At 39.3% G+C, this 26196-nt stretch overlaps 2 protein-coding genes across 12 annotated transcripts in view; one reads left to right on the top strand and one right to left on the bottom strand.

Moving 5' to 3' along the window:
* The window catches only part of LOC132413902 (histone-lysine N-methyltransferase SETDB2), an 80924-nt gene extending 70097 nt beyond the window's left edge, over window positions 1-10827 (top strand). Inside the window, exons 5-12 of one of the 2 annotated variants that reach the window (XM_059996164.1) lie at window positions 2505-2539; window positions 2733-2804; window positions 4131-4186; window positions 4950-5132; window positions 5545-5596; window positions 6319-6450; window positions 7993-8064; window positions 9980-10827. In XM_059996164.1, coding sequence (XP_059852147.1) covers window positions 2505-2539; window positions 2733-2804; window positions 4131-4186; window positions 4950-5132; window positions 5545-5596; window positions 6319-6450; window positions 7993-8064; window positions 9980-10119 — 742 coding nt within the window. In that variant the 3' untranslated portion in view covers window positions 10120-10827. The remainder of the gene's footprint in view (window positions 1-2504; window positions 2540-2732; window positions 2805-4130; window positions 4187-4949; window positions 5133-5544; window positions 5597-6318; window positions 6451-7992; window positions 8065-9979) is intronic. The other variant, XM_059996161.1, reaches the window with a different exon arrangement.
* The window catches only part of RCBTB1 (RCC1 and BTB domain containing protein 1), a 108800-nt gene that overhangs the window by 42041 nt on the left and 40563 nt on the right, over window positions 1-26196 (bottom strand). For 8 of the 10 annotated variants that reach the window (XM_059996168.1, XM_059996170.1, XM_059996171.1 and 5 more), the window contains one exon: window positions 17804-19682. In XM_059996168.1, the coding sequence (XP_059852151.1) occupies window positions 19542-19682 (141 nt within the window). In that variant the 3' untranslated portion in view covers window positions 17804-19541. Of the gene's footprint in view, window positions 1-10861; window positions 10927-17803; window positions 19683-26196 lie in introns of those variants that run through there. The other 2 variants (XM_059996166.1, XM_059996165.1) reach the window with 2 other exon arrangements.

The following is a 26196-nucleotide window of genomic DNA, read 5'->3' as shown; positions in this document are numbered from 1 at the left end:
AAGAAGTCAGTTCAGTTAAGTCATTATACAGTTTAGTCAGAAGAAATCAGTAACCCAGTTTTTAATTGATTCAGGTCATGTTCAGCGAACTTTTTTGTACATAGATGCAGTCTAGAATATGTCATATAAAGGTGAAGGAAATAACAGTCAAAAGGTTAGGTTTGACCTTTTTAAAATTATGAGATGGAATAAAACAGAGAATGATGGTCTAATGTTGACGAGCCAGGCAGACACTTCTCACTTCTTTGGGGCATATGAATAGATTCTGATTGAACTGGACATTTTAAATTTCAGTGAAACATATACATTTTTTTTCAGGCATAGTATCTGAATAATAGGATTAGTGTTATGAGAGAATTATTTTTATTTTTTTATTTTTTTAATTGAAGTAGTTGATTTACAGTGTTGTGTTAGTTTCAGGTGTACAGCAAAGAGATTCAGTTATACCCATATATATATATATTCTTTTCCCTTTATAGGTTATTACAAAATATTGGGTATAGTTTCCTGTGCTATACAGTAGGTCCTTGTTGGTTACCTATTTTACTGATATATATAGTAGTATGTATATGTTAATCCCAAACTCCGAATTTATCCCTTGCAGAGGATTATTTTTAATATGATTTTTGTAAGATCTGTTACATTCCTAAATAATACTTTAAAATTCCATATGGAGGGTAGATTTTTTTCCCCCTGTGGGCATATATCCCCAATTTTATCAGTGTGTTCCAGAACTATTTTATTTTATTACTTTATCTTTTAACCACTTACTTTATGCCAGGAATACTTCAAAGTACTTTACAAATGTTATTTCGTTTAATACTCTAATAGTCCAGTAAGGTAGGTACTACTATCCCCATTTTAAAGATGAGGAAACTGAGGCCCGACAGTAATTTGTATCCAGGCCACACATTTGGTAAGAGGCAGAGCTGGGCTTCAGGGCTCCAGAGTCTTTGTTCTTTGACACCATATCCTCTTTAAGCTTAGCAGCCATATATCCTAAAATGTGGGCAAGCCTAACATTCAAAGAAGTTTGTTAAATAATTTAAAATCTGATTTTACACAGGTATTTTCTTGCTTGAGACTAGACAGGAAATGTGTAAATATGTTAATTTTATATTCTTTTTATATTTGATTTGCTGAGAAACTCATGAATTGAAATATTCTGCTTCACTTTTATTATTTACCTTCCCAAAGAGCTTATTTTATTATGACTTCTCCAAAGACCTAAAACACCCACTAAAAAGACTGTTAGCAGAGCTACAAGGTCAAACAAAAAGGAGTCAAGTTCCTGCTATACCTTAAAGTCTGAAAAAATACTGATCATATATTAGTAGAACCAATGAATAGAGACTCATAAAATAATCTTCTTCGTCATAGTTTTATCAGGTATCAGGTGAACTTTTTCATTTTTAAATTGAATTTAAGCATTTGGAGTGGCTGTCACGCACGAGACCCCTTGTTAGGTATAGTGAGAATATAAAGAGAAACAAGATGTGAACTGAAACTATCACCTCACAGGAGGACCAGAAGGTCAAACCTAGTAGGAGCACGTGGCCTGATGGGAGCAGGAGGGGATTTACAAGAAACTGGCTTGGACTTCAGTTGATAATTGTTGAAAACGGGTGATGGGTTGGGGGCATGGGAGTTCATCACATCTCCACTTTTATATATGGTTGAAAAAAAAAATTAAGTACCTGGCAAACAAAAGTGCTGAGAAACCAGAATCTGAAGGGCGAGGAGATTAATATCGATTGGGGGTGGGCGGGTGGGGTGCTGGGAGGACTGCATGGAGGAGGTGGGAACTGATGTACGACAGGAAGAGTTCATACATTCCCCTAGGTGAGGGGGACCCTGCATCATGAGGGTCAGCACCGTAAGGAAGGGAACTGGGGGCTGCGGAGGAAGAAAGGCTGGAGAGAAAACAGGGCCTGAGCAGCTCCTTCAGGTTTACTCACTGCACTTCTTTGCTCTAGCTGCTCTGCTTCTTCCTTCTCTTCTAGGGCACTGATTAGTTCTAAGCTCATGCAGTTCAAATCTAAGATCTGGGGGAGATGCCTGTTGAGTTAGAAAACTACTTTCCCGTCACATAATGCATGCAATTTTGTGCTTATTGTTGAAAGTCAGCAGAACTTTGTGTAGTCAGATGAAAACTTGTGTCTTAGCTGTTGGATCTCTTAAGTATTTTCTTTATACAGTAAAATCTTACTGACCACTGTATATGAACAAGTATTGTTCAAAATACGTAGTCAGCACTCACCCCTGCAGAGAGCACGCCGACCTGTTCAAGGGCACAGGGGACGCTGGCACAGGGTCCATCTACACTTGATGTCTGTCAGTAACTACACAGGCTTGAACAGCAATTTTGTTTTTAACAAATAAATATTTAAGGTTAAGCCCGCATGAAAAACAGATTAGTTCCCTTTTAAATTACAGTGCAATAGGCATAATATTTAAAAAGTGTAAATACAATTATTTGACTCTTTGAAATTTCATGTTTTCAGAGTATTGTGCCAACAACATGCTGACCTTCAAAATGGTAAGTCTATAAAATTTAGTGGTGTGGGTTTAAAGAAAGGTAAACCTTCGGTAAGACATGGAATAATCTGATTTACTGGCCTCACTAAGTTAAAATACAAATTTTTGAGTCAAAATGTTACATACTTTTAAAATTGTCAGTCCCTGTGCAGTGTGCAGTATAATGAACTAAACTTTTCTTCTTCGTGAACTAGACCTACTCTCAGTGAAGCCTTTGTCTGGTGTCCTCCATTCTCACTCCAGTCAGCTGACCAGACCAAAACATGGTAAGAAGCTTTGACTTTTGCGACTACTTGTCTTCTGAGAAGACTATCAGAATCTTCAGTAGATAAAACTGATAAAGTGCTGTATGTTCCCTGAATGCAATTCTCCTAAGAATGCATGATTAGCCTTTCCGTTCTGAGGAAAATTGGGTCCTGGCTACCTGGGGTTACCTGACCTTTGTGTACTGCCGGAAGAGCAGTCTTGCCAACACAAGATGTGGAATGATCTCTGTGGACAGGAGTCGGCCCTCTTTGGGAAAGGCTTATTAGTTCCCTGTCATGCCAGCTGCATTTTGTGGTGTAAGCAACGCTCTCTAAACAATAGCGTTGCCCTTCAGCCATTCCCCTTGCAACTTATCAAATACTATCAAAAACATTGCTGTCAGTCAGTGTTCACTGACAGGGAAAGATGACAATAATGTATTCGTTTTAAAAAGCATATTATAACACTGTAACGAATCCTCTCCCCAGAGGAAACCATCGTTGTTTCTTTCGAATTCTTCCAAAAATGTTCTGTGTATAGAAACATACCTACTACTATATTTTGCTTTTTCACTTAGTATATCTTAGAAATTCTTCTCTATCAGTGGGTATAAGTAGATCTTGCCTCATTTTTAAAAGGCTTCATAGTATTCCACTATGTATATTATTCAGTTGTATAGCTGAACCACAGTTGAACTAGTCTCTGCGTGACTGACATGTAAGTTATTTCCAGCTTTTTTCTATCACATTTAATACTGTAGCTAACATTTTTCTCCACTCATCTTTGTGCCTTTATGTAACAATACTATTAGAAAGACTTCCTGTAAGTAGATTGCTGGGTCAAAGAGTATAAACAATGAAACTCTGGGTAACTGTTGGCTAATTATCTTCTAAAGAGGCCGCACCAGCAGTACACACTGACCCAAATCCTTGCAGACATTATATATTATACATCTTAATCTGATCAATGAAAAATTCTGTTTTACTTTGCATATCTTTACTTACGGGTGAAACTGAGTATACTCCCCTATCTTTTGATCAATTATATTGTTTCCCTGTGATCCAATTTATTTTTCTGTTTAATGAACCCTCTCTCCAGAGTTACCCATTTGCCCATTTTTCCACCCAATTGCCTTTTTTGTATTGATTTATAAGGTCCTTTTATATTTTAAAAATTGGCCTTTTGTCATTTTTTTTGCAAACATTTAATCTAAGTTTGACATATCTTTTGACTTTGTTATAACCTTTGGTATATAAGAGTTGTACATTTTCTGTAGTCCAGCATCAGTCTTTTCCTTTATGGATTCCACTATCTACATAATTTATACTTTTCTGCTTACTTTTCAGGAGTGAAAAGTAAAAGGGGGAGGAAAAAACATCTCTCAACAGGCAATCCTGTACAGGTAATCTGAATTAATTTCATTATAGCTTTAAGTTTCTCCATACAATGTCTTTTTTTAACCTTCTGAATTTCAGGTGACACAATGATAGATGATGATGAATATTAAAGAGAAGTTGGATGTGTCTTGGGTATCCAAGCACATAACCTCCAGGAGATGACTGTCCCCTGGCTCCTGTAACACATCCCTGGGTACCAAATCAGTGAGAGGATCTGAGCCCACAGGGTGTTTATGGTCTTAAAACAGGCATAGGTGCAGTGGAACATCCTTACCTAGCCAAGTATTTCCCGGCTGTAGGATCCACATTTGACCTAATTTGTGATTCATAATTTTCTGGATTCCTATTCTGTGTAAAGCATATGAAAATGTTTTGGGGATTTGCAACAGCTCGTGTAAGCTTTAATTAATATGAGCCAGCAACTTCTCACCCTATTTATACAAGAGGTGCTTGTTACACCTGTTAATGCTTTGTTAGACAAAAACAAAACTACATTTGATGTTTACATCTACATATGAACATGGAACATGATTTTCACCATAAGTATATCACTGAATTTGGTTTTCACTTTATGCAATACAGTAAGTCCCCTACACACGAACCTTCAAGTTGCGAACTTTCAAAGATGCAAACGTGCATTCACACGTCTAATCACATTCATGTGTCTGGAGTACATTGTCACACGTCTGCATCCTCTACAAGTGGTTGTGCTTTTGTGTACTCTACAGTACTGTATACAGCAGTACAGTAACTTTATTTCAAGCACAGGACCCGAACGTAGAACAGTACACGAAGACTGCAGCAGCTGTTAAGAATGCAACCCAGTGCTCCCATGTCATCTATGACAGGAAAAGAAGAGCTACTACCCAGACATCAAGGGATCGTTTTGTCAAGAGGGTAAAGAGAACTGAATCCAGCAAGGAACCAGAACCTGTGCCATCACCGTCAGGCGTGAGTGAAATTGCACCTTGCCCTCCATCTCCTATTGCTGACGATCCTTCAGCTCTACCATCTCCCACCTCCTCTCCCTCCTCCAGTCAGTAACTCTTCTTGCCTGTTCATTCGATGCCAGCCCCTGTGTGCCAGTTGTTGTACTGTACTGTAAGATTAAAAATGTTTTGTTTTCTGTTTGTTTATGTATTATTTGTGTGAAGAGTATTATAAACCTATTACAGTACAGTACTTACTATATAGCTGATTGTGTTAGTTGGGTACCTAGGCTAACTTTGTTAGACTTAAGAACAAATTGGACTTACAAATGTGCTCTCAGAATGGAACTCATTCATATGTAGAGGACTCACTGTATTAAATGTCAACAGTAAAAAATTAGTGTAAAGTAATCTTGATCTTTCTCTCCTTTTAGCCACCGGAAAGAATGGAATTGGATAGGAAGGAAAAGGATGGCAGACACACAGGTTTGCTATAAGTTTTGTCTGTTAACGAATATGACTTACAGTACTTAGTACCATTTCAGAGCTGGTATCCCACTTTATTATTTAGAATTTCAGAGTTGGTATCCCACTTTATTATTCTAGACTTGTAGTAATGAATTATAAGAATAGAAATCTTTTATCATAATTATTCACTCCATCATAACCCCAACAGATCAAAATAACTTATAACAGGTTGGGATGGTCCAACTGCTCTTCAGTATTAAGAAAGGATACAGCTCTTGATATAGAAGCCAGAGTTGCCTGAGTTCAGAATCCAATGACATGCCACCCCTCACACTGTGACCCCCCCCCCCGCCCCCCGCCAAGAAGCTTAAGCCAGTAATTGTAACTTTCTCTTAAGGAAACAGACGTTCCATAATAACAGTCAACTGTGACAGAAAAAAATGAGGGAGGCTGTTATCTCAAAGATTTGAAGCTAAATTTTAGAAAATTCTCTTTATTCATATAATTATTCTAAGCAGAGAAGTTTTTATTTTCACTTTTTATAACATTTCATTGTTTCAGCTTGAAAAAAATGAGGTATGATGAAATTACAATTAATAGAAAAGATAAAGGTGCTGTACGTATTACCTAATAATGCTCATCCACCACTAGGCAAAGTCTGAAGAAGTGACCATAAAGTGATGTATGATTGCTGTCCTGAGACAGACGATTTCCTTCTGAAATGTTTTTTTTATTCTTAGATGCAATTGTGAAAGTTCCTTTTCTTAAGAAATGTAAAGAAGCGGGTCTTCTTAATGCTTTATTTGAAGAAATAGTAGACAAACTTCATTTGATTCACGAAAGACTCAGGGATGACACCACTTCAGAATCAGGTATTGAAATAACAAAATTTCTACATATAGAGACTTCTCACAGACCTACATGTTAAACAAAACCAACACCCCGCCCCCCCCAAAAAAAGTAAACATTTTCTTTCTGCGCTGTTTCTTTTTTCTTTTCCTTCTTTATCTCATTCTTGAGAGCCTGTTTGGAGGTTCTAGCAGGGGAGTGCAGCTACTTGTATACCCTTGACCGAAGAACGGTCCTCTTCTATCGGGGAAGGTCATCCTCTTCAACCGAGCGCGCAGCTTCGGGAGGGACGCACGTGGAGCGGTGAGGGAGGAAGGGGACACCCGCCTAGCCAGCCAGATCAGCCGCATCAACCCTGGCGATCAGTGGGGTGACACATGTCGCAGCCAGATCGCCTTCACATCCTTTATCTCATTCTTTAATACAATTTATTGTTCCAGATCTCTTGTCTTTTTATAAATCAACAGGAGGTAGGTAATTGACAAAATCATTACTTTAGTAAAAAATACCCTGATTCCCTGAAAGTTTTAATGTCTTTTCCAGAGGTTCATAACTGAGTGACCATCAAGAGAATGGGCAAGTTCAGAACCAGGTTCAGTCACACACCTGCGCTCCCCCCGCTCCCTGCGGCTGAGCACGCTTGCTGCTAAGATCTGAGAATGGCATTCATTATGCTAGTTTTGATTTGACTCTAATTCTGTTCCTTAAACAAGCAAGTGCCTTTTTTGATACTGTAAAGTATAGAAGAAAGAAGTAATTTTAATGTTTTGGTTGATGTTTGGTTTAGTTAAATGTGGCCTTTCAGAAAGAGCTCTTCGGGACGCTGAAGTTCCATTTGTACACGCAGGTATACAGCCACTTAGCCTTCTCATAACCTGTGTTAGGAGCTTAAAAACTTTATTATAAATACAGTCGACACATAACATGAGTTTGTACTGTACGGGTCCACTTATACCTGAGTTTTTTTCAATAAATACTACGCAATAAAATACTATACAATCCGTGGATACAGAACCACAGATACAGAGGAACCACATATTTGGGAGGCTGACTGTGAAGTTAGTTATGCTTGGATTTGTGACTGCACGGGGGTCAGCACCCCTAACCAACCCCCACATTGTTCAAGGGTCGACTGTATAGCTGTCTTAGAAGGAAAAACCTCGACAGTCTGTATTTTGGGTAACAATGTAAAATATATGATTATTTGAAAGGGATTTTTTTCTACAGGACAAAACAAAGAAGTGAAGAGCAAACAGACATTTGACATTCTTTTGTTCGTTTACTCTTGTCTCTAGACCAAGCACATCTCGAACTTGAGCATGCCCCTCAGAACCACCAGGGGGGTTTGTTAAAACAGATGGCTGGGCCCCATCCCTGGAGGTTCTGATCCAGTAAAGGTGCTAAGAATCTGGATTTCTAACGAGCTCCCTGGTGAGGCTGCTGCCACTGCAGTCCACAGGGGATGCCTGCTCTGTGTGCTTTTCCTTTTTGAGGGTTATTCTGTGAGGTGTTTCTGCCTATGTAAGTTATTTAAATTAAAACTGAAAATGTTCTTCTTCCTCCAGACTATGAAGAAATTGGGACTTCACTTTTTGACTGCAGATTGTTTGAAGATGCATTTGTAAATATTCAAGCAGGTAAGAGTTATAACTGAGCAGCAAAGTTTATAAACATTTATCATATATATTAAAATAACACTATTCAGGTGATAAAAATCCTATTTTAGAAGAATGTTCACCCTTGCATTAAATGAAAAAGCCCATTAAAAAACAATATGAGCCCTCACACACAGAAGAAAAAATATATATACACAGGGTCACACATGCACACAGAAAAACTGCACATAAATGGAAACAGTAGTTATCTGTAGGTGACTGGATTATAGTAATTTCTTTTGTCTTAGTGCTCATTGTATTTTCCACATTTTATACATACACACAATGCTTTTGTAATCAGAAAAAGAACTCATCTAAAAAAGTGGAAACAAAAAATTAATTGCAAAATGGAAGTATTTGGGCACCATGTTTGGAAATCAGCAGGAACTGGTGAGGCTGTGATAAACCATGCTGCACTGTCTCCCTCTCACTTGGTATGATGTGTATAAATTTCAGTTCTTTCAACATTAATCTTCAAATCTAATGGGAGAGGAAGGGTTGTGATTGATTCTAAAGTTCATCATCAAAAAAAAAAAAAAAAAGCCAAGAAACTTTTGAAAAAGAAAACCTAGTGGAAACAGAGAGTTAACCTTTCCATAAAACATCAAACAGTGGTCCTTTCACCACTATTTCAGATGCCTTCAAAACAGGCTAAGTTTCCACATTGATGAGTCTGACCTGACTTCTCCATCAAGGCTGCCCCACACAGCTGGGCAGGCTGTGCACTGCACATCCCGGTGGGAGTGGAGGGCACAGGTTGACACAGAGTTTAAGGCAGATGGCTCCCCCTGAAGTTGTACACAAACAGTGCCCTAAACTCTGTTCTTTTCCAGAGATGTATTTGTCTTTCCAGCAAGTATATTAGGAAAATAGATTTTCCCTGTGGATAAAATATTAGTTCATATTCCTGTCTCAGTATACACAAGCCTTTCTCATTTTTGTTTTCATATTACACATTTCTATTTGAATTTTGTATTACATTTATAATCAGCAGAAAAAGTCAACAATAGTGTGTTTTTTTACCAGTCTCTTGAGAATGTCTGCATACGTCTTATGGGAATATCCTTTTTTTTTTTTTAAGAGGCCTTTAAATTTTTTTTCTAAAAAGCTTTATTTTGTAGGTGACTTTCATGTATGTTTATTTTTCTTTCATATAAAAGTAACATGTTTGGAACATGTCACTACCTAGGTTAAGTTAGTTGGGAGTACATACAGTATAGTGTAGTATTTGGGGGGTATGAGCTCCCGGGGGTGACACTATTTGGAATCGCATGAGAACCAACTTAAAAGACTTAACTTCTCACACCCCAACTGATAAAGACTCTTTTGCTTAATTCATCTTTTTCAGTGTTCCAGAAAGTTAACTGCAGGTATACAGATATTCTTGAGGTGTTTAAAAAATTGCCACTGAGTAATATTATAGTTTATAACGCCTAACTAAAGTAGCTTCTAAGTTTCCACAATGAAAGCATTCCTATTTCTAAATAAAACCGAAAGCTTTTATGTAACATTAAAAATTGGATGCATTTCTCTGAAAGATTTGCCCTTAACTCTTGATAGTCTAATGGCATCCTGTCAACATGGATATTGTGTAGCATGAAGGTTATTTAGTTGCTGCTTTCAAATCCTCAAAAGTATACAGAAGTGCCTTTTCTGCTATAAATGTATACAAAATTTTAAAGATTTACAGACCAGCTTTATGTGTGATAAATACTAGAATTGTATCCTGAACTAGAAGAGGAATCAAAAGCATAAAAGCATCAATTCCTGCTCACAAGACCCTAGATCCTTTTCATTTGGGGCACCGCATTGTGTACTATGCACTTTCAGAAGAGGCTAGAAATAGTGCATTGTGTATAAAACTACTGAATAACCTGAAATAATTTTCTTATTATAGCAATAGAGAACAAAATTCATCTATCTGAACAAAGGCAGCAGCAGCTGAAGGACGAGATTGAGCTACTTCAGGGCTTAAAACAAACCTTGTGCTCTGAGCTTCAGTCAAGTTCTACTTCAGATTCTTCTCTGTCTTCTTAAGAATGACCATTTCGTAAGCCAGGAATCAAGCACAGTTGCAAACAGGCTGAAAGCTGGAGACGGGCCTGTGAAAGCCACACATCTTTAGCACTAGGGCCCTCGAGTCTCTCTGGCCCTCAAACTCTGATCCTCACCAGCCCTTAACTGTTCTTGCTGATTTGGCATCTTATTCCTTTTTATTGCCTCCTCTTCCTCATCATCATCTCACTTCTACCCCTCCCCCCCAGTAAAATATTTCTGATTCTACTTGAGTAAATTGGGCCATGCCTCCCATCGCTCTAAAAATCCTTTGGTGGATTTTTAGATTTTTAGTTCCCCCCTCCCCCACCCCCACCCCCACTACAGTGAGCTAAGTGGATTCCAGGTGCTCCTGCCCCCAGGGCCTTTGCACATCCTGCTGTGAAGTCTTCACTGCTCCTCCTGCTGATGTCCTCATACCTATTCCATCTGAGAGTACTTTCTCTTCATATCCCTTTCTCGGTGTAAGCCACTCTATCATACATCAAACCACTGGAGTATAAGCAGTCTGAGGGCAGAAACTCACTATTCCTGTGTTTTCCTCCCTATCACATTCCCAGCAGCTAGCATGCTCAAAAAATGTTGAAAAAATGCATAAACTGTTTTTATCTTTTGAGACTAGTTCCAGCCCTTTAATGTTTCTTTGATATAATAAATCTGAATGTTATACCTGTACCCAACATACCTGTGTGTGTTTAAAATTTCTCTTCAGCCACAGCACATGGGCATAACATCATCTTCAAAACAAACATTTAAAACTGGATGGTCTCTCTGAAGGTTTTTCTCAACCTAACAATATACAATTAAGATTTGTATGCCCTACTACCATGTCTGACCTCTGAAAACTTCACATTTCTACTTTTCTACTACACTACTTTGATCCACAGTAGTGCTACATATTTCAACATGAGTTTGATCTGAGTCTCCAACATGGTATCTGGCACATAATATGCTCAATATCTGCTGAAGAATATGATATAAACGAAAGAACATGTCCATTCCTGTTGTAATGGCAACCCCAGCCCAAGTCATTAATAACTGAGGGGCAAAATCTCAGTGGTTTTCAAATTTGGCTACACATCAGGATCACCTGAGGCACTTAAAAAACTACGGAAGCCAAAAAAAGATTTTGAAAGATGGCAGAGGAGACAGACTCTGAGCTCACCTCATCTGACAGGCACACCAAAATTACAACTATTTATAGAACTATGGATCAAAAAGACCGAAGCAAACAGAAAAGATCTTCTACAACTAAAGATACCAAGAAAACCACAACCAGACAGGGGGTGGGGTGGGGTGCAGAAACACAATACAGTCGAGACCCACACCACTGGGTGGGCGACCCACAAATGGGAGAATAATCACAACTGCAGAGGTTCTTCCCAGCAAACAATGGGTCTGAGCCCCACATCTGGATCCCCAAACCCAAGGGTCTTGTGCCAGGAAGACAAGCCCTATTAACATTTGGCTTTGAAGGCCAGTGGAGCTTACCTTTGGGAGTCCCAGAGGGCAGGGGGAAATAGAGACTCCATTCTTAAAAGGTGCACCCAAAAACTCATGCTCCAGGACCCAGGGCAGAAGAAGTAATTTGAAAGGAGCCTGGGACAGACCTACCTACTGATCGTGGCGAGTCTCCCAGAGAAGGAGGAGGCAACTGGAGCTCACCCTGGGGACAAAGACACTGGCAGCAGCCATTTCTGGGAGCACATTCCACCATGGAGACACTGGTTGCCTGCAAGCGCCATTCTGGAATCCTCCCTCTAGCTTATTAGTCTCAGGATCCAGCTGTGCCCCTGCTCACTAGCCTATAGGTACCAGTACCGGGATACTTCAGGCAGAACAACTGGGGTGGAGCATACACGCCCCCTTAAGACCCCCCTGAGCCCACAGCCGTCCCAGGACACAGCCCTGCCCACCAGAGGGCCCAGGACCCAACTCCACATACCAGTGCACAGGCAACAGACCCAGACACCCTGGGATCCAGCTCTGTGCACCAGTGGGCAGGCATCAGCCCTAGAATCCCCTGGGCCCCAGCCCCACCCACCAGCAGGCCAGCACCAGTCGTGGGACCACCTGAGCCCAAGCCCCGCCCACCAGGAGGTAAACTCAAGTTTCAAGACACCCCAGGCCCTGCAGCCAGCTGTGTCAGGAAATGACCCCACCTGCCAGCTGTCTGACACCAGCTCTGGAACCCCTGGGCCCTGCAGTGAGACCCCAGGACCTGGCTTCACCCACCAGTGGGTGGGAACCAGCCCCAGATCTCATGGACCTGACTCCTGGCTCCAGTGAGCCAGCACGAGCCCCAGGGCCAGCCTCCCGGGGTTCCACAGCTGGCCACCTCATGATCCACGCTGCCAACCAGTGACTGGCTCCTCCATACAAGGCAGGGCCTGGCAACCAATCAGACCAGAGGCCAGCCACACCCACCAGGCTGCCCACAGTAGTCAGCCCACCACAGCAGAAGGACCCACACAGCCCACATGGAGGGTGCCCCTATAGCATATAGCTCCGGTGACGAGAGGGGAGTGCATTGCTGGGACACATAAGACATCCCCTACAAAGGGCCACTTTTCCAAAGTCAGGAATCATAACCAACCTACCTGATACCCAGAAATAAATACAGTAAGTTAGGCAAAATGAAGGGACAGAGGAATATGTTCCAAACGAAAGAACAAGATAAAACCCCAGAAGAAGAAATAAGTGAAGTGGAGACACAGTTCAAGGTAATGATCATAAACTTGATCAAAGAATTCAGAATAAAAATGAATAAACAGAACAAGAAGTTAGAAGTTTTTAAAGAAGAGTTAGAAAACATAACAACCAAACAGATGAAGAATACAATAACCAAAATGAAAAATACACGAGAAGGAATCAAAAGTAGACTAAGTGACACAGATGAACAGATCAGTGAGCTGGAAGACAGAGTAGTGGAAATCACTGATGCTGAACAGAAAAAAGAATAGAAAGAAATAAGGACAGTTTAAGAGACCTGAGACAACAACAAGCATACTAACATTCACATTACAGGGATCCCAGAAAGAGAAGAGAGAGAGAGAAAGGGCCTGAGAACATATTTGAAGACACAGTAGCTAAAGACTTCCCTAACCTGGAAAAGGAAACAGTCACCCAAATCCAGGAAGCACAGAGTCCCAAACAGGATCAACCCAAAGAGGACCACACCCAGACATATTATAATTAAAATGGCAAAAATTAAAGATAAAGAGAGAATATTAAAAGCAACAAGGGAAAAGCAACAAGTTATCAATACTTATAAGGAAACTCCATTAAGGATATCAGCTGACTTTTCAGCAGAAACTCTACAGACCAGAAGGGAGTGGCACAATATATTTAAAGTGATGACAGGGAAAAACCTACAACCAAGAATACTTTACTTGACAAGGCTCTCGTTCAGATCTGATGGAGATCAAAAGTTTTACAGACAAGCGAAAGCTAAAAAAGTTCAGTGCCACCACCAAACCAGCTTTACAAGAAATGTTAAAGGAAATTTTTTAGTGAAAAAGAAAAGGCCACAACTAGAAACATGGAAATTATGAAAAGAAAAAGCTCATTGGTGAAGGCAAACATACAGTAAAGATAGGAAATCAGCCATGAACAAAGCTAGCAGGAAGGTTAAAAGACAAAGTAGTAAAATTGTCTATATCCACAATAAGCAGTTAAGGGATACAAAAAATAAATAGATTTAAAATATGATGCCAAAAACAGTAATCATGAGGGGAAGAGAGTACAAATGTAGGGCTGTTAAAATGCATTTGAAATTAAGAGATCAGCAACTTAAAATAATCACATATATATATACAGATTGCTATATAAAAACCTCATGGTAACTGCAAACCAAAAATGTATAATAGATACACAGACAAAAAAGAGAAAGGAATTCAAACATAACACTAAAGATAGTCATCAAATCACAAGGAAAAAGAACAAAGAAGAAGAAAAGAACAAAAAAGAACTATAAAAACAACCCCAAAACAATTAACAAATGGCAGTAACTACATACATATCAATAATTACTTTAAATGTAAATGGATTAAATGCTCCAATCAAAAGACATATAGACTGGCTGAATGGACACAAAAACAAGACCTGTACACATGCTTCCTACAAGAGACTCACTTCAGATCTAAAGACACATGCAGATTGAAAATGAAGGGATGGAAAAGGGCATTCCATGCAAATAGAAATTAAAAGAAAGCGGGGGTAGCAATATTGTACCAGACAAAATAGACTTTGAGGTGGGAGAGGGAGGATGGACGGGAGGCTCAAGAGGGAGGGGATATGGGGACATGTGTACGCATATGGCTGATTCGCTTTGTTGTGCAACAGAAACTAACACAGTATTGTGAAGCAATTATACTCCAATAAAGAACTATTAAAAAAAAAAAGACTGTAAAGAAGGACATTACATAATGATCAAGGGATCAATCCAAGAAGATGTAACAATTGTAAATATATATGCACTCAACATAGGACCACCTAAATACATAAAGCAAATATTATCAGACATAAAGGGAGAAACTGACAGTAACACAATAATAGTAGGGGACTTTAACACCTCAATTACATCAATGGACAGATCGTCCAGACAGAAAATCAATAAGGAAACACTGGCCTTAAATGACACATTAACCATTGACAAAACAGGAAGACAACCTACTTAATGGTAGAAAATATATGCAAATGATACGACTGATAAAGGGTTAATATCCAAAATATATAAACAGCTCATACAACTCAACATCAAAAATACAAACGAAATTAAAAAATGGGCAGAAGACCCGAATGGACATTTCTCCAAAGAGGACATACAAATAGATGGCCAAGAGGCACACACAAAGATGCTCAACGCTGCTAACACTAGGGAAATGCAAATCAAAACTACAATGAGATATCACCTTACACCTGTCAGAATGGCCATCATAAAAAGACCACAAATAGGGGAGCTTCCTGGTAGTCTAGTGATTAGGATTCACTGCCGTCACTGCTGTGGCCCGGATTCAATCCCTGGTTGGGGAACTGAGATCCCACAACTTGCACAAAGTGGCAAAATAAATAAATAAAAAGACCATAAATACCACCAAATGTTGGCAAAGATGTGGAGAAAAGGGAACCCTTGTACCCTAATGGTAGGAATGGAAATTGGTGCAGTCACTGTGGAAAACAGTATGGAGGTTCCTCAAAAAACTAAAAATAGAACTATCATATGATCCAGCAATCCCACTCCTGGGTATATCTCCAAAGAACATGAAAACACTAATTCGAAAAGATATGTGCAACCCAATGTTCACAGCAGCATTATTTACAATAACCATGATATGGAAGCAACCATGTGTCCATCAACAGATGAATGGATAAAGATGATGGTGTGTGTGTGTGTGTGTGTGTGTGTGTGTGTGTGTGTACTAGTCAGTCATCAAAAAGAATGAAATTCTGACATTTGCAGCAACATGGATGTACCTGGACAGTATTATACTTAGTGAAATAAGTCAGAGAAAGACAAATGCTGTATGTTATCACTTATATATGGAATTTAAAAATAAAACCAAAAAAAATAAAACCAAAAATTTAAAAATAAAAATGGAATTTAAAAATAAAAATATTGAGTATAACAAAAAAGAAACAGGCTCACAGATACAGAGAACTAGTGGTTACAAGTGGGGTATGGGAAGGGGGGAGGGGCAAGGTGGGCGTAGGGAATTAAGAGGTAAACTAGTATGTATAAAATAAATAAACTATAAGGATATACTGTATTGCACAGGGAATACAGCCAATATTTTATAATAACTATAAATGGAGTATAATCTATAAAAATTTTGAATCACTATGTTGTATATCTAAAACTAAGATAATATTGTAAATCGACTATACCTCAATTAAAAAAAAAAAAAAACCAAGACTCCATCCCAGACCCACTGAATAAAGATTTCCCCTGGTCTAGATGATGCTGTAACTTCAGCTTCCCTCCCTGATGATACATCCTATAGCAAAGCTTATCTGAGTAACAGTTCTGATGTCATGATGTTTATTTCTTAAAAAAACCCTCTGTCCACCACTTTACTTTGAAATTTCACCATTCATGGTGGTAACTCAGCACAAGGGAGCAACATGTATTTGTCATCAAGTGGCAAATATCGGGCAAATTAAAACAGACCTGGATTTTTACTTTAGCTGTGTCACTGCTGAAACAATTATTTAATATGAGACTAATTCTGCCTACTTTACGGTACAAAATATGGGCACTAAAAAAGAAAATGCGTGTGAAGCACAGGGCATTAAAATGCCTGGCATTGTGGGAAATAAATGTTCTCATCCACACCACACGCACAAACACATGCCCTCCCCTTGCCAACATTTCCACCTGAGGGGCCCTGGTTTATTTTCCCATTCTAACCAAACAAACTTGCTTATGGTAAAGTTCTGGAAGGCTCATTATTCCGAACCACCTCTAAGCCCTTGCTTGGGCCACTGACCGTTGTTTTGGAAATGAGCTAAAAGGACATTTGTGTTGCCCCCTATGCTGCACAAACATGACCTTCAGAACAATTGCTTCTCATACTAACCCTACTGGGTTTCCTCTCAATGACTTACGAAAAGCTGTTTATAAATGTTATTATGTTGTTAATTCCCAAACCTCTCTCCCAATAATTTTTACATTCCTTGACGATAGGGACCATGTCTCTCCCTTCATTTGTAAGTCCGCAAAAGGATCCAGATACGTTTTTCTACTGTGACAGTTCAATTGTAGTATCTTTCAGCAGGAACAAAACCAAAGCATATCTTCTGGGGTGGGAAGGATAATTGAGAAACAGCATGTTCATGGTGGTACCTGTTTTTAGTCTGATACCCAAGAATCACAGTACTGGTTTTTTTTTTAAACTGTGGCAAAATACACATTACCATGTTAACCATGCTAACGTGTACAGTTCAGTGGCGTTAAGTCCATTCACATTGTTGTGTATCGTCCACGCGTAGAACTCTTTCCATCTTGCAAAACTGAAACTCTGTACCTATTAAACAATAACCCCTTATACCCTTTCTCCCAGCCCCTGCCAACCACCATTCTACTTCCTATGAATCTGACTACTCCAGGGACCTCATGTAAATGGAATCATACAGTACTTGTCCTTTTGGGACTGGCTTATTTCACTTAGCATAATGTCCTCAAGGTTCATCCAAGCTGCAGCATGTGTCAGAATTTCCTTCCCTTTTAAGGCTGCCAGATTATTGATTTTTGAGAGGGAAAAAATAACTCTACATGCCTATTTTAACAGATTGCTTTATTTATTAATATGTCACTCTAAACATTACATATATACAACCTATATAACTAGCGTATCAAACCTTGTTCCAGTAGGAAGTTCAAGAGTACATTTTAGGGCTATGTGAAGAAATACCAATACTTTGGCTTTCACTATTATATCAGATGAAAAAAACAATTCAAAGAATAGTTTTCATCTCCTGCTATGATTAACAACAAAACCAAGTAGAAAAATAAGAGAGCCTATTTTTAAAAAAAAACCAACACAAGATACTCAAGTACTTTCTGAGAGACTTTTTTCTGTTCTCTTCACTGAAAATATAGTCATACAAATTACTCAGTAATCTAATATGAGAAGTGGTTCTTCACCTATTGGGAACTCAGTAAATATTTGTTTAGTGAATGAACTATCTATGGAAATGGATCTATGTTAATTTGTGCTTTTTTAAAGTTTTTTTTCAAGTAAGAGCAATAGTAAACTTACTGAAGTTCTTGTTTTGTCCAGATCATAAGCCTATAGACAGTGACTGTTAGAAACACTACCCATCATAGCTAATAATCAAATTAATGTACATTTATCAACCTAGTAAGAAAATTCTATTATGTTGCAGAGCTAATTCTAACCTAATAACTCATTGGGCTTCAATCACTTGCAACATGGTAAAGAAAAGGGGGCTGAGACTTCCGGGTTTATTTCATCTATCAATGAATTTCCATCTTTGGGCCCTCACCCCCCAATATACTTAGAAACATTGCTAAAAACAGTAGCTGCAGCATCTCTTCACCTTTTTTTTAATTGGGGTCTGAAAATGGATTCGGTCTCTAAATTCAGATGGAGGACCTTCCAAACATGACACAGTTCACTAAAGGAGCCCCCACAAATGGAAATGAGTCCGTGGGCCAGAGAGCAGAACAAAGCTTTGTCCTTGAAGCAAGCTCAATGGGCACACGTGATAAAACCCAGAGTTGAACACTCTTACTTCCCAAAGTCACATTTCATAACCAGACCAAAAAAACACCCTCATAATTTAGATCCTTTTTCAAAGTTACCTAACACAATTAAAAGGAAAGGAAAATCAAACGTGAAAGCTGGTGACATTTCAAATAAGCAAAATGTGTGACAGCATTTGGCATAGATAAAAATCGATTAAAAACAAATTCTATTAAGTCCTGTAAGAAACTTGGTTTTAAGAACCACTTATTTGAGTCGGACGTAGCAGATCTGATGATTCAGCAACCACAATTCAGGAAGGCAAGAGTACATTGAATATATCACTATTTTCCTCTTATATGATTAGCATTTATAGGAGAAAAGGTGGGGGGATTTAAATTTGGGTTCTCAAATTTAACCTTAAGAAAACGCTGTTAGTAGTGGAGACTCTGAGTTATAAAATATCCACTTTCACCCAAATGAAGTTTCTTTCATTATCAAGTTTCCACAGGTAGTTCTACATTACGACTCTTTACGTACTTACGTCTTAAGAGAAACCCCGACTAACCTAGAAATTCATCTTCACATAATTATCATTTCAATAGGCTTATATTAAATTGAATATTATTTTGAAGTTAAAAAAGTCATCAATAATGCAAATACACAAACAAAAGCCTCAGACAATCTTAACTATTCCTTCACAGTGAAGCTACTGAACTAGCAACTAATGTAGCCCTTCAACAAGCCCCCCAGTCAGCATCTGTCATTCCCAGTGGGGCCTCTACACCTCTCACAGTTGGCACCCTATCCCAACCCCTGGCGTCAAAAGGGTTGTCGATATGCAAGCCAGGAGACTTGCCGCAAAGCCCCCTTTCCAACTTCAGGAGTTCCACTAATCAAAACCAAACCAAACAAAAAACAAACAACCAGCTAGACTTTCACCCTTGTACAATGTCCCAGCCAAACGTTAAGGTCACATTTAAAATATACACATCTGGAAATAAGGGTTGTTTAAAATGGGTTCAGGAAAAGCCGTACACCCTTCCTGTATCCTTACACAGAGAACTGTATCTCCATGTGAGCAAATCAACCTGATGGGCTCTTTTACCTGCAGAATTACATCACCCATAGAGCACAAACGACACACCATCACCAGCAGCCCCAGAGCACTCACACAAAACCCAGCAGTCTTGGGCTTCAGTTCTTAAAGGCTCCACATTTACTGGCTTTAGCAATGAATTCCTTTAGCAGAGGGCCATCCATTTGCCAAAATGCTGCAGTCTGTGTAACTTCTGTCAAATGATTGATGCAAAACTTAAAGCAGAATTCTTCTAAATCCTGGACACACACAACAAAAATAAAAACAAGAAGAGGCCTTTTTTAATTAACTTTGAATTACTTCTCTCCAGCTCCCTCACCCTCCCCCAGAAGAGATTTGAGGCCAGAAACCTCAAACTAGGCAAACAAGTGACCACAGGTACATGTCAGAAAAATACAAACTATTTACTCACCACACAGTAAAAGCAATGGTTCCCCTACTCAAGTCTGACTCTTCAACACACACACACACAAACACACACACACACACAAACACACACACACACGGTGGGGGGTGATTTCCTCATGGTTATCACATAGTCTAGTCACTCAAAGACATGGTTTTAAAAAGCTGAAACAACTTTTGTCCATATCATATGTTTTACCACATTCAAGAAGTCAGAGAAAAGAATTAAGATGTGGGTCATTTGGTCCAAGGAAGCGAAGACTTTAAGAAACAGAAAAGTGATGAAGAGAAATGGTCAACCTGAAGTGACACATTAAAACTAAAACTTCCAAAGACCTTAAATTCACTTTCATGCTCTCCTATATAAAAATGCCTTCATTTTTAAAGCCACAAAGAATAATATACTACAACTTCCACCACGCTAATTTCTCGGATAGTCAATCCACAAAAGAATAGTCACAGAGACTTGACTTTTCAGTTAGACAAATGGAAGTTACCAACTACCAACATTCAGAGGGAGAGTAACATACACAAGTGGCAAACCAGAACAATTTAAAAATCTATTTCTGGGCTTCCCTGGTGGCGCAGTGGTTAAGAATCCGCCTGTCAATGCAGGGGACACGGGTTCAAGCCCTGGTCCGGGAAGATCCCACATGCTGCGCAGCAACTAAGCCCATGCACCACAATTACTGAGCCCGTGTGCCTAGAGGCCACGAGCCACAACTACTGAGCCCGTGTGCCACAATTACTGAAGCCTGCGCACCTAGAGCCCGTGCTCCGCAATAAGAGAAGCCATCACAATGAGAAGCCCACGCACCACAACGAAGAGTAGCCCCTGCTTGCTGCAACTAGAGAAAGCCCGCGCACACAGCGAAGACCCAACACAGCCAAAAATAAATAAATTTTTAAAAAAAGATCTATTTCTACCTATGCTAAGACATGCTTTCATCTCCAGCAAAACTCTACTATATTGTTGTTTGTCCCTTCAAGCATTTGAACAGGGGCTTCCCTGGTGGCGCAGTGGTTAAGAATCTGCCTGCCAATGCAGGGGACACAGGTTCGAGCCCTGGTCTGGGAAGATCCCACATGCCGCGGAGCAACTAAGCCCGTGCGCCACAACTACTGAGCCTGCACTCTAGAGCCCGCAAGCCACAACTACTGAAGCCCGCGTGCCTAGAGCCCGTGCTCCACAACAGGAGAAACCACCGCAATGAGAAGCCCGTGCACTGCGATGAAGAGTAGCCCCCGCTCACTGCAACTAGAGAAAGCCCGTGCGCAGCAACGAAGACGCAACACAGCCAAAAATAAAATAAATTAAAAAAAAAAAGTGGAACATATTTACTAAATCAATTAGGTACCTGGAATATACACAAAGATGAAGTCTAAGAGCTCAGTTTCTGTAACGTGGCCAACAATACTGAAGGTCAGTACTCAGGGTTCTGTCAAACTAGGATCTCAACAACTGTTAAACTGTAGGGTCTTGGCTTCGTGTTTCCCAGCCACCACCAAATGAGAATTTTAGGCAGGGTGGGGAAGGGCCGCATCCGCATACAGAAACACCCCTTTCAGACCCCTGCAAACGAATACTTCCTTATTCTAAGAGTCTCTCGTCCCTCCCCTCCAGGCATATAACCAGTAAGAGGTAAACCACATTTAACGTCTCTCAGCCAGCTACTGTCAGAGTTTTATTCTCCAGATAATTGAAAATGCATTTAAAATGTTAGCACAATACCTGAATCCATGTTTTTTAATAAGAGATTCCCAGTGGGGTGAATGGACAGCTGAATGCTCGGGTGTATTACAATAAACTGTTAAACAATAGAAAACATTTTCTCTCTCACATTATTATTAAAGAAAAAGCACTACTCCTGGTATCATAACCCAATGGTTAATAAATAGCTCTAGGGACTAAATTATATCCCACGGAAAGATGAAAGTCATATTTTAATCTTGTTTATCAAAAATAGAAAACTAGTTTATCTACATATAACTTAGGAAGAAGGAGCCAGTCATAGCACAAAAAGTTCTTCAAACCATGTAATGTATCAGATAAGGATCTTTAAATATTAAGTTTTAATTATATAATTTCAAATTCAAAGGAGAAAGAGAGGACACTAAATTCTGACACTGCAAAACCTTACCACTTCTATATCTGTTTATTTGGAATTAAAGACCTTGGTAGTATAATGAAAAAGTGAGTTAATTCAGTTTACCTACTGTATAGATTACCTTGAATATAAACTTTAAGAACTTTTTTATATGGTACAGGTATACAAATGGTGCTTCTAATTACAAATCAGTTCATATACCTATGAAAATAGTTTTATCAAACTGCCTTCCCTTCCCCTCCAATTAGTTTGGAAAGATTTCTCAGTACAGTTGATACTTGAAAAACACAGGGGTTAATCCAAGTACAATTAATAGTTGGCCCTGCACAATCGCAGGTTCAACCAACCGTGGATCATGTAGTACTGTAGTGTTTACTACTGAAAAATACCCACATGTAAGTGGATCTGTGCAATTCAAACCTGTGTGGATCAAGGGTCAACTGTATTCAACAAATGTTTAACAGTTTCAAGAATACTGAAAATAATCTAAATCTGGGTTGTTTAAATAATTACACGTTGGATAAGGCAGAACTTGGGAAAAGGAAGCATTGAACACACTTGAAGAGAGAAACTGGAATTTGCATGTTCATTTGCCTGAACCAGAGAGTGGCACAGCCAAGCACATTCACTTCGCAACCTGAGCCAGTGTGCCATTGATGTTGACGTGTGGATTAGATAAACACCCTTCTGATAATTCTTAAATACTATAAAAACCTACATGATCTGTTCAGCTCACGCTGCAAACGATCAGATCTTCAATTACCCAGAAGAAAATGCAACTCTTACCCAACTAATAAGTCAACTATAACAGGACTGCTGGGCTTAAAAAAAAAAAAATTTCTAAGAAGGATGAGAAGGACCACTTGACCAGTAGATGAAAAAAGTTCCTAAGAGTCTTCTCAAGGCCATGGAATAAGAAAGTGGGGAAGGGTGTAAAATCAAGGAGTCTAATATGGTATTCTTGGTGTTTAGAAACCAAAGTCCATGTTTATGACATTCTGTGGTGAAATTATTGTAAGTGGTTCTGGGGCAAATCAGATATCAGATTTGTTATAATTAATAAGGAAGATCAAAATAAAATATTGCTATTCTAAATTTACAAATTTGCTCCAAATCTTTAAGCATTTAAATTAAATTATTCCAATAACTATACACACTCTGAAAATAAGTTGTTTTTCCTTTCCACAGATTTTCTTTAGAAACAAAACACAGAGAACTGATGGTCTTAATATCCACATTTTAAAAATGCTAATGCAGCCTTCAACGGAGTTCTTATCCAGTCTTAAAATCTAAAATACATGAGAGTGCTAAGACTTCCTGTGGGAGGACACTTGGCCAGGGTGAGACCTCTGTGTCACAGGCCACCCTTGAGACACATTTCAGACGGCAGATACCGAGAACCACACCTAACTGTCCAAACGTGTTGTTAAAATAATTAGATAACAAAACCCAAACACTATAGTCTCTAATTCACTTGATAGTATAGTTGACCCTTGAACAACGCAGGTTTGAATTGCACGGGTCCACTTACCCAGGATATTTTTCAATAGTACATACTACAGTCCTACAGGATCTAAGTTTGGTTGAATCCGCAGATGCGGATGAACCAGGGATATGGAGGGCTGACTGTAAGTTATACGCGATTAATCCCTGCATTGTTCAAGGGTCAACTGCATATCAAGTACAAAATATTCCACATCAAAGTAGGTTTTGATTTTGTTTTTTAGAATGTATTTAAGTGTCTCACTGTACTGGAAAAAAATTTTAAAGGTGCCTTCTCTCACTACCCGAAAAGTATTTTACAGTCTACTGATCACAAAAAACTTTTAATTTAACCCCTTGAAAAAAGAAATAAATGCTGACCATCTGGCTTTAGCGCGAAGCTTTCCAATACTCATATCCCAAATCAATTTTGGAATTAGATTCCTGGCTCATATTTATTGCTTCTCCCACCAAAAGCAAAATTTTAAGACATAGCTGCTCAGAAAGTAGGATTTTCTGGAAAGTTCTCTATTCTGGTTAAACAGAAAAAAAATCCCCAACTGTTTCTTCTAATGTTCAAATAGACACAGAAAACAAAAATCTCCTGAAAAGAAACAGTATAAATAGAAGCATTTCAAAATACTAAAAAAAAAAAAAGTTTATAATGTGATCAGAACTATCACGAGACAATGTTTTATATGCATTTTCTCCCTTGATGCCGATACTTATTCAGGTTTGTACTAGAGGAATATTTAAGTGCTCCTTCTCCAAGTCCTTCTTTACTTTATAAAGACATGCAGAAAGTTTGACAATGCATTCATTAATGCAAGGGTTCCACAACAATTAGCTTACTTTTTAAAATCTCCACAACTACTGAGTCAATACATTTTCGCTCTTTTTATGTATGTCCATTTGCTTCAAAATTCTCTTGTTAAAAGGAGGCATGGGGCTTCCCTGGTGGCGCAGTGGTTGAGAGTCCGCCTGCCGATGCAGGGGACACGGGTTCGTGCCCCGGTCCGGGAAGATCCCGCATGCCGCGGAGCGGCTGGGCCCGTGAGCCATGGCCGCTGAGCCTGCACGTCCAGAGCCTGTGCTCCGCAACGGGAGAGACCACAACAGTGAGAGGCCCGCATACCGCAAAAAAAAAAAAAAAAAAAAAAAAAGGAGGCATGGGGCTTCCCTGGTGGCGCAGTGGTTGAGAGTCCGCCTGCCGATGCAGGGGACGCAGGTTCGTGCCCTGGTCTGGGAAGATCCCACATGCCGCAGAGCAGCTGGGCCCGTGAGCCATGGCCGCTGAGCCTGCGCGTCCAGAGCCTGTGCTCCGCAACGGGAGAGGCCACAACAGTGAGAGGCCCGCGTACCACAAAAAAAAAAAAAAAAAAAAAAAGGAGGCATGGAGGAACCACAGTAATTTTTATAGCAAAGAGAAGAAACATGAGAGGCAGGTAGTAGTCTCCATCCTCCCAGCATTTCAACCAACAGAGTGAAGGGAAAGTCAAGTAGGGTCCCCAAGTTCAACGTCTGAAAACAACGGATTTTGCAGCTAATTTCCAATCTGTCTTAGGAGCAGCTTCCCATCAACTAATAGATATAGTAAGTGGGTTTTATTTTTATATTCTAGAGACTTCATTTATTTACTTTCTACATTCTACAGTATTAAGGAAATGTAACGTAAAGCTACATTAGTCGATTACATAACTCCCAACACAATCAAAACCAAACAACCTAGAAAGAAGGCTTTTTGCCTTCTATTTTCTAATTTTTCTACAGTGAATGTATAATATTTGTGGGGTTGTGAGTTGTGGTTTGTTTGTTTTTACATTTTTTTAGAAAAGCAGAACTTCATAGTGAGGTGTTTCAAGTATTACACATTCATTCGTTCATTTAACTCAACATACATTTCTGAGTGCCAACTATATGCCCGCACTGTGACAGACTCTGTGGAAGCACATGCGTTTGTGGTCTCAAACAAGGGACAGCTTTTAATGTATCTATACTTGATATCAGAAAAGTGAAAACTACTGAAGGAAATGATCAACCGGCTTGGGTAGAAGTGGAATAAGGCATTTTCTATAAACGTTCTGGGGTAGAAAAGCTGAAAGTGCAGAAGACATTTCCAGCAACTCAAGCTGAGATATCTGCCTCTGCCCATGTGGTTCTGACTGGTTTTGGTCAGCAAGATGCTAATCCCAAGAATATGGAACTCATCAGCACTGAGGAGGAGTATGGTGAGACACAGAGGATTCTAAAGTCAATCACCAAATGGACAGAAAAGCCATGGACCAATTTAAAATTACATCATTGGGCAGAAATAAAATCTAAAGAAACAGCATTTCTAATAAAGATGTTCACGATGACAAAGAAAGGGTAGGAAAAAAACTATATTTCCATTTCCCATTAGAAATGATTGACTTTGATCATCATTCCATCTGTTGAAAAGGTCACAGAGAAAATCAGCTATATCTGACCTTACCAAATATTTATAATCATAACATAATCTGAAATAAAGATAGGGTACATTTTGAAAATTCAAGACATAATGGTCCATTTTGATCCCCAAATGTGACAAAGATGAAGTCTATCCACCACATCTCCAAAGCCACAGCTGCAGATCTTTGCAGGTGTCTGGTAGATTCCCTGATACCAGGTAATCTGCCTCATCATATGATGACAAAATACCTATAAGAAAGACTAATTGTTCCATTTAGGGTGCACACCTTAGCTAGACATCTGTAACTCCAAAACTCTTGCTCTTTGA

The sequence above is a fragment of the Delphinus delphis genome, chromosome 18, assembly GCF_949987515.2.
Source record: "Delphinus delphis chromosome 18, mDelDel1.2, whole genome shotgun sequence".
In the NCBI taxonomy this organism is placed as follows: domain Eukaryota; kingdom Metazoa; phylum Chordata; class Mammalia; order Artiodactyla; family Delphinidae; genus Delphinus; species Delphinus delphis.
Note: the sequence above shows the minus strand (reverse complement) of the source record. Positions and strands in the feature narration are given on the sequence as shown.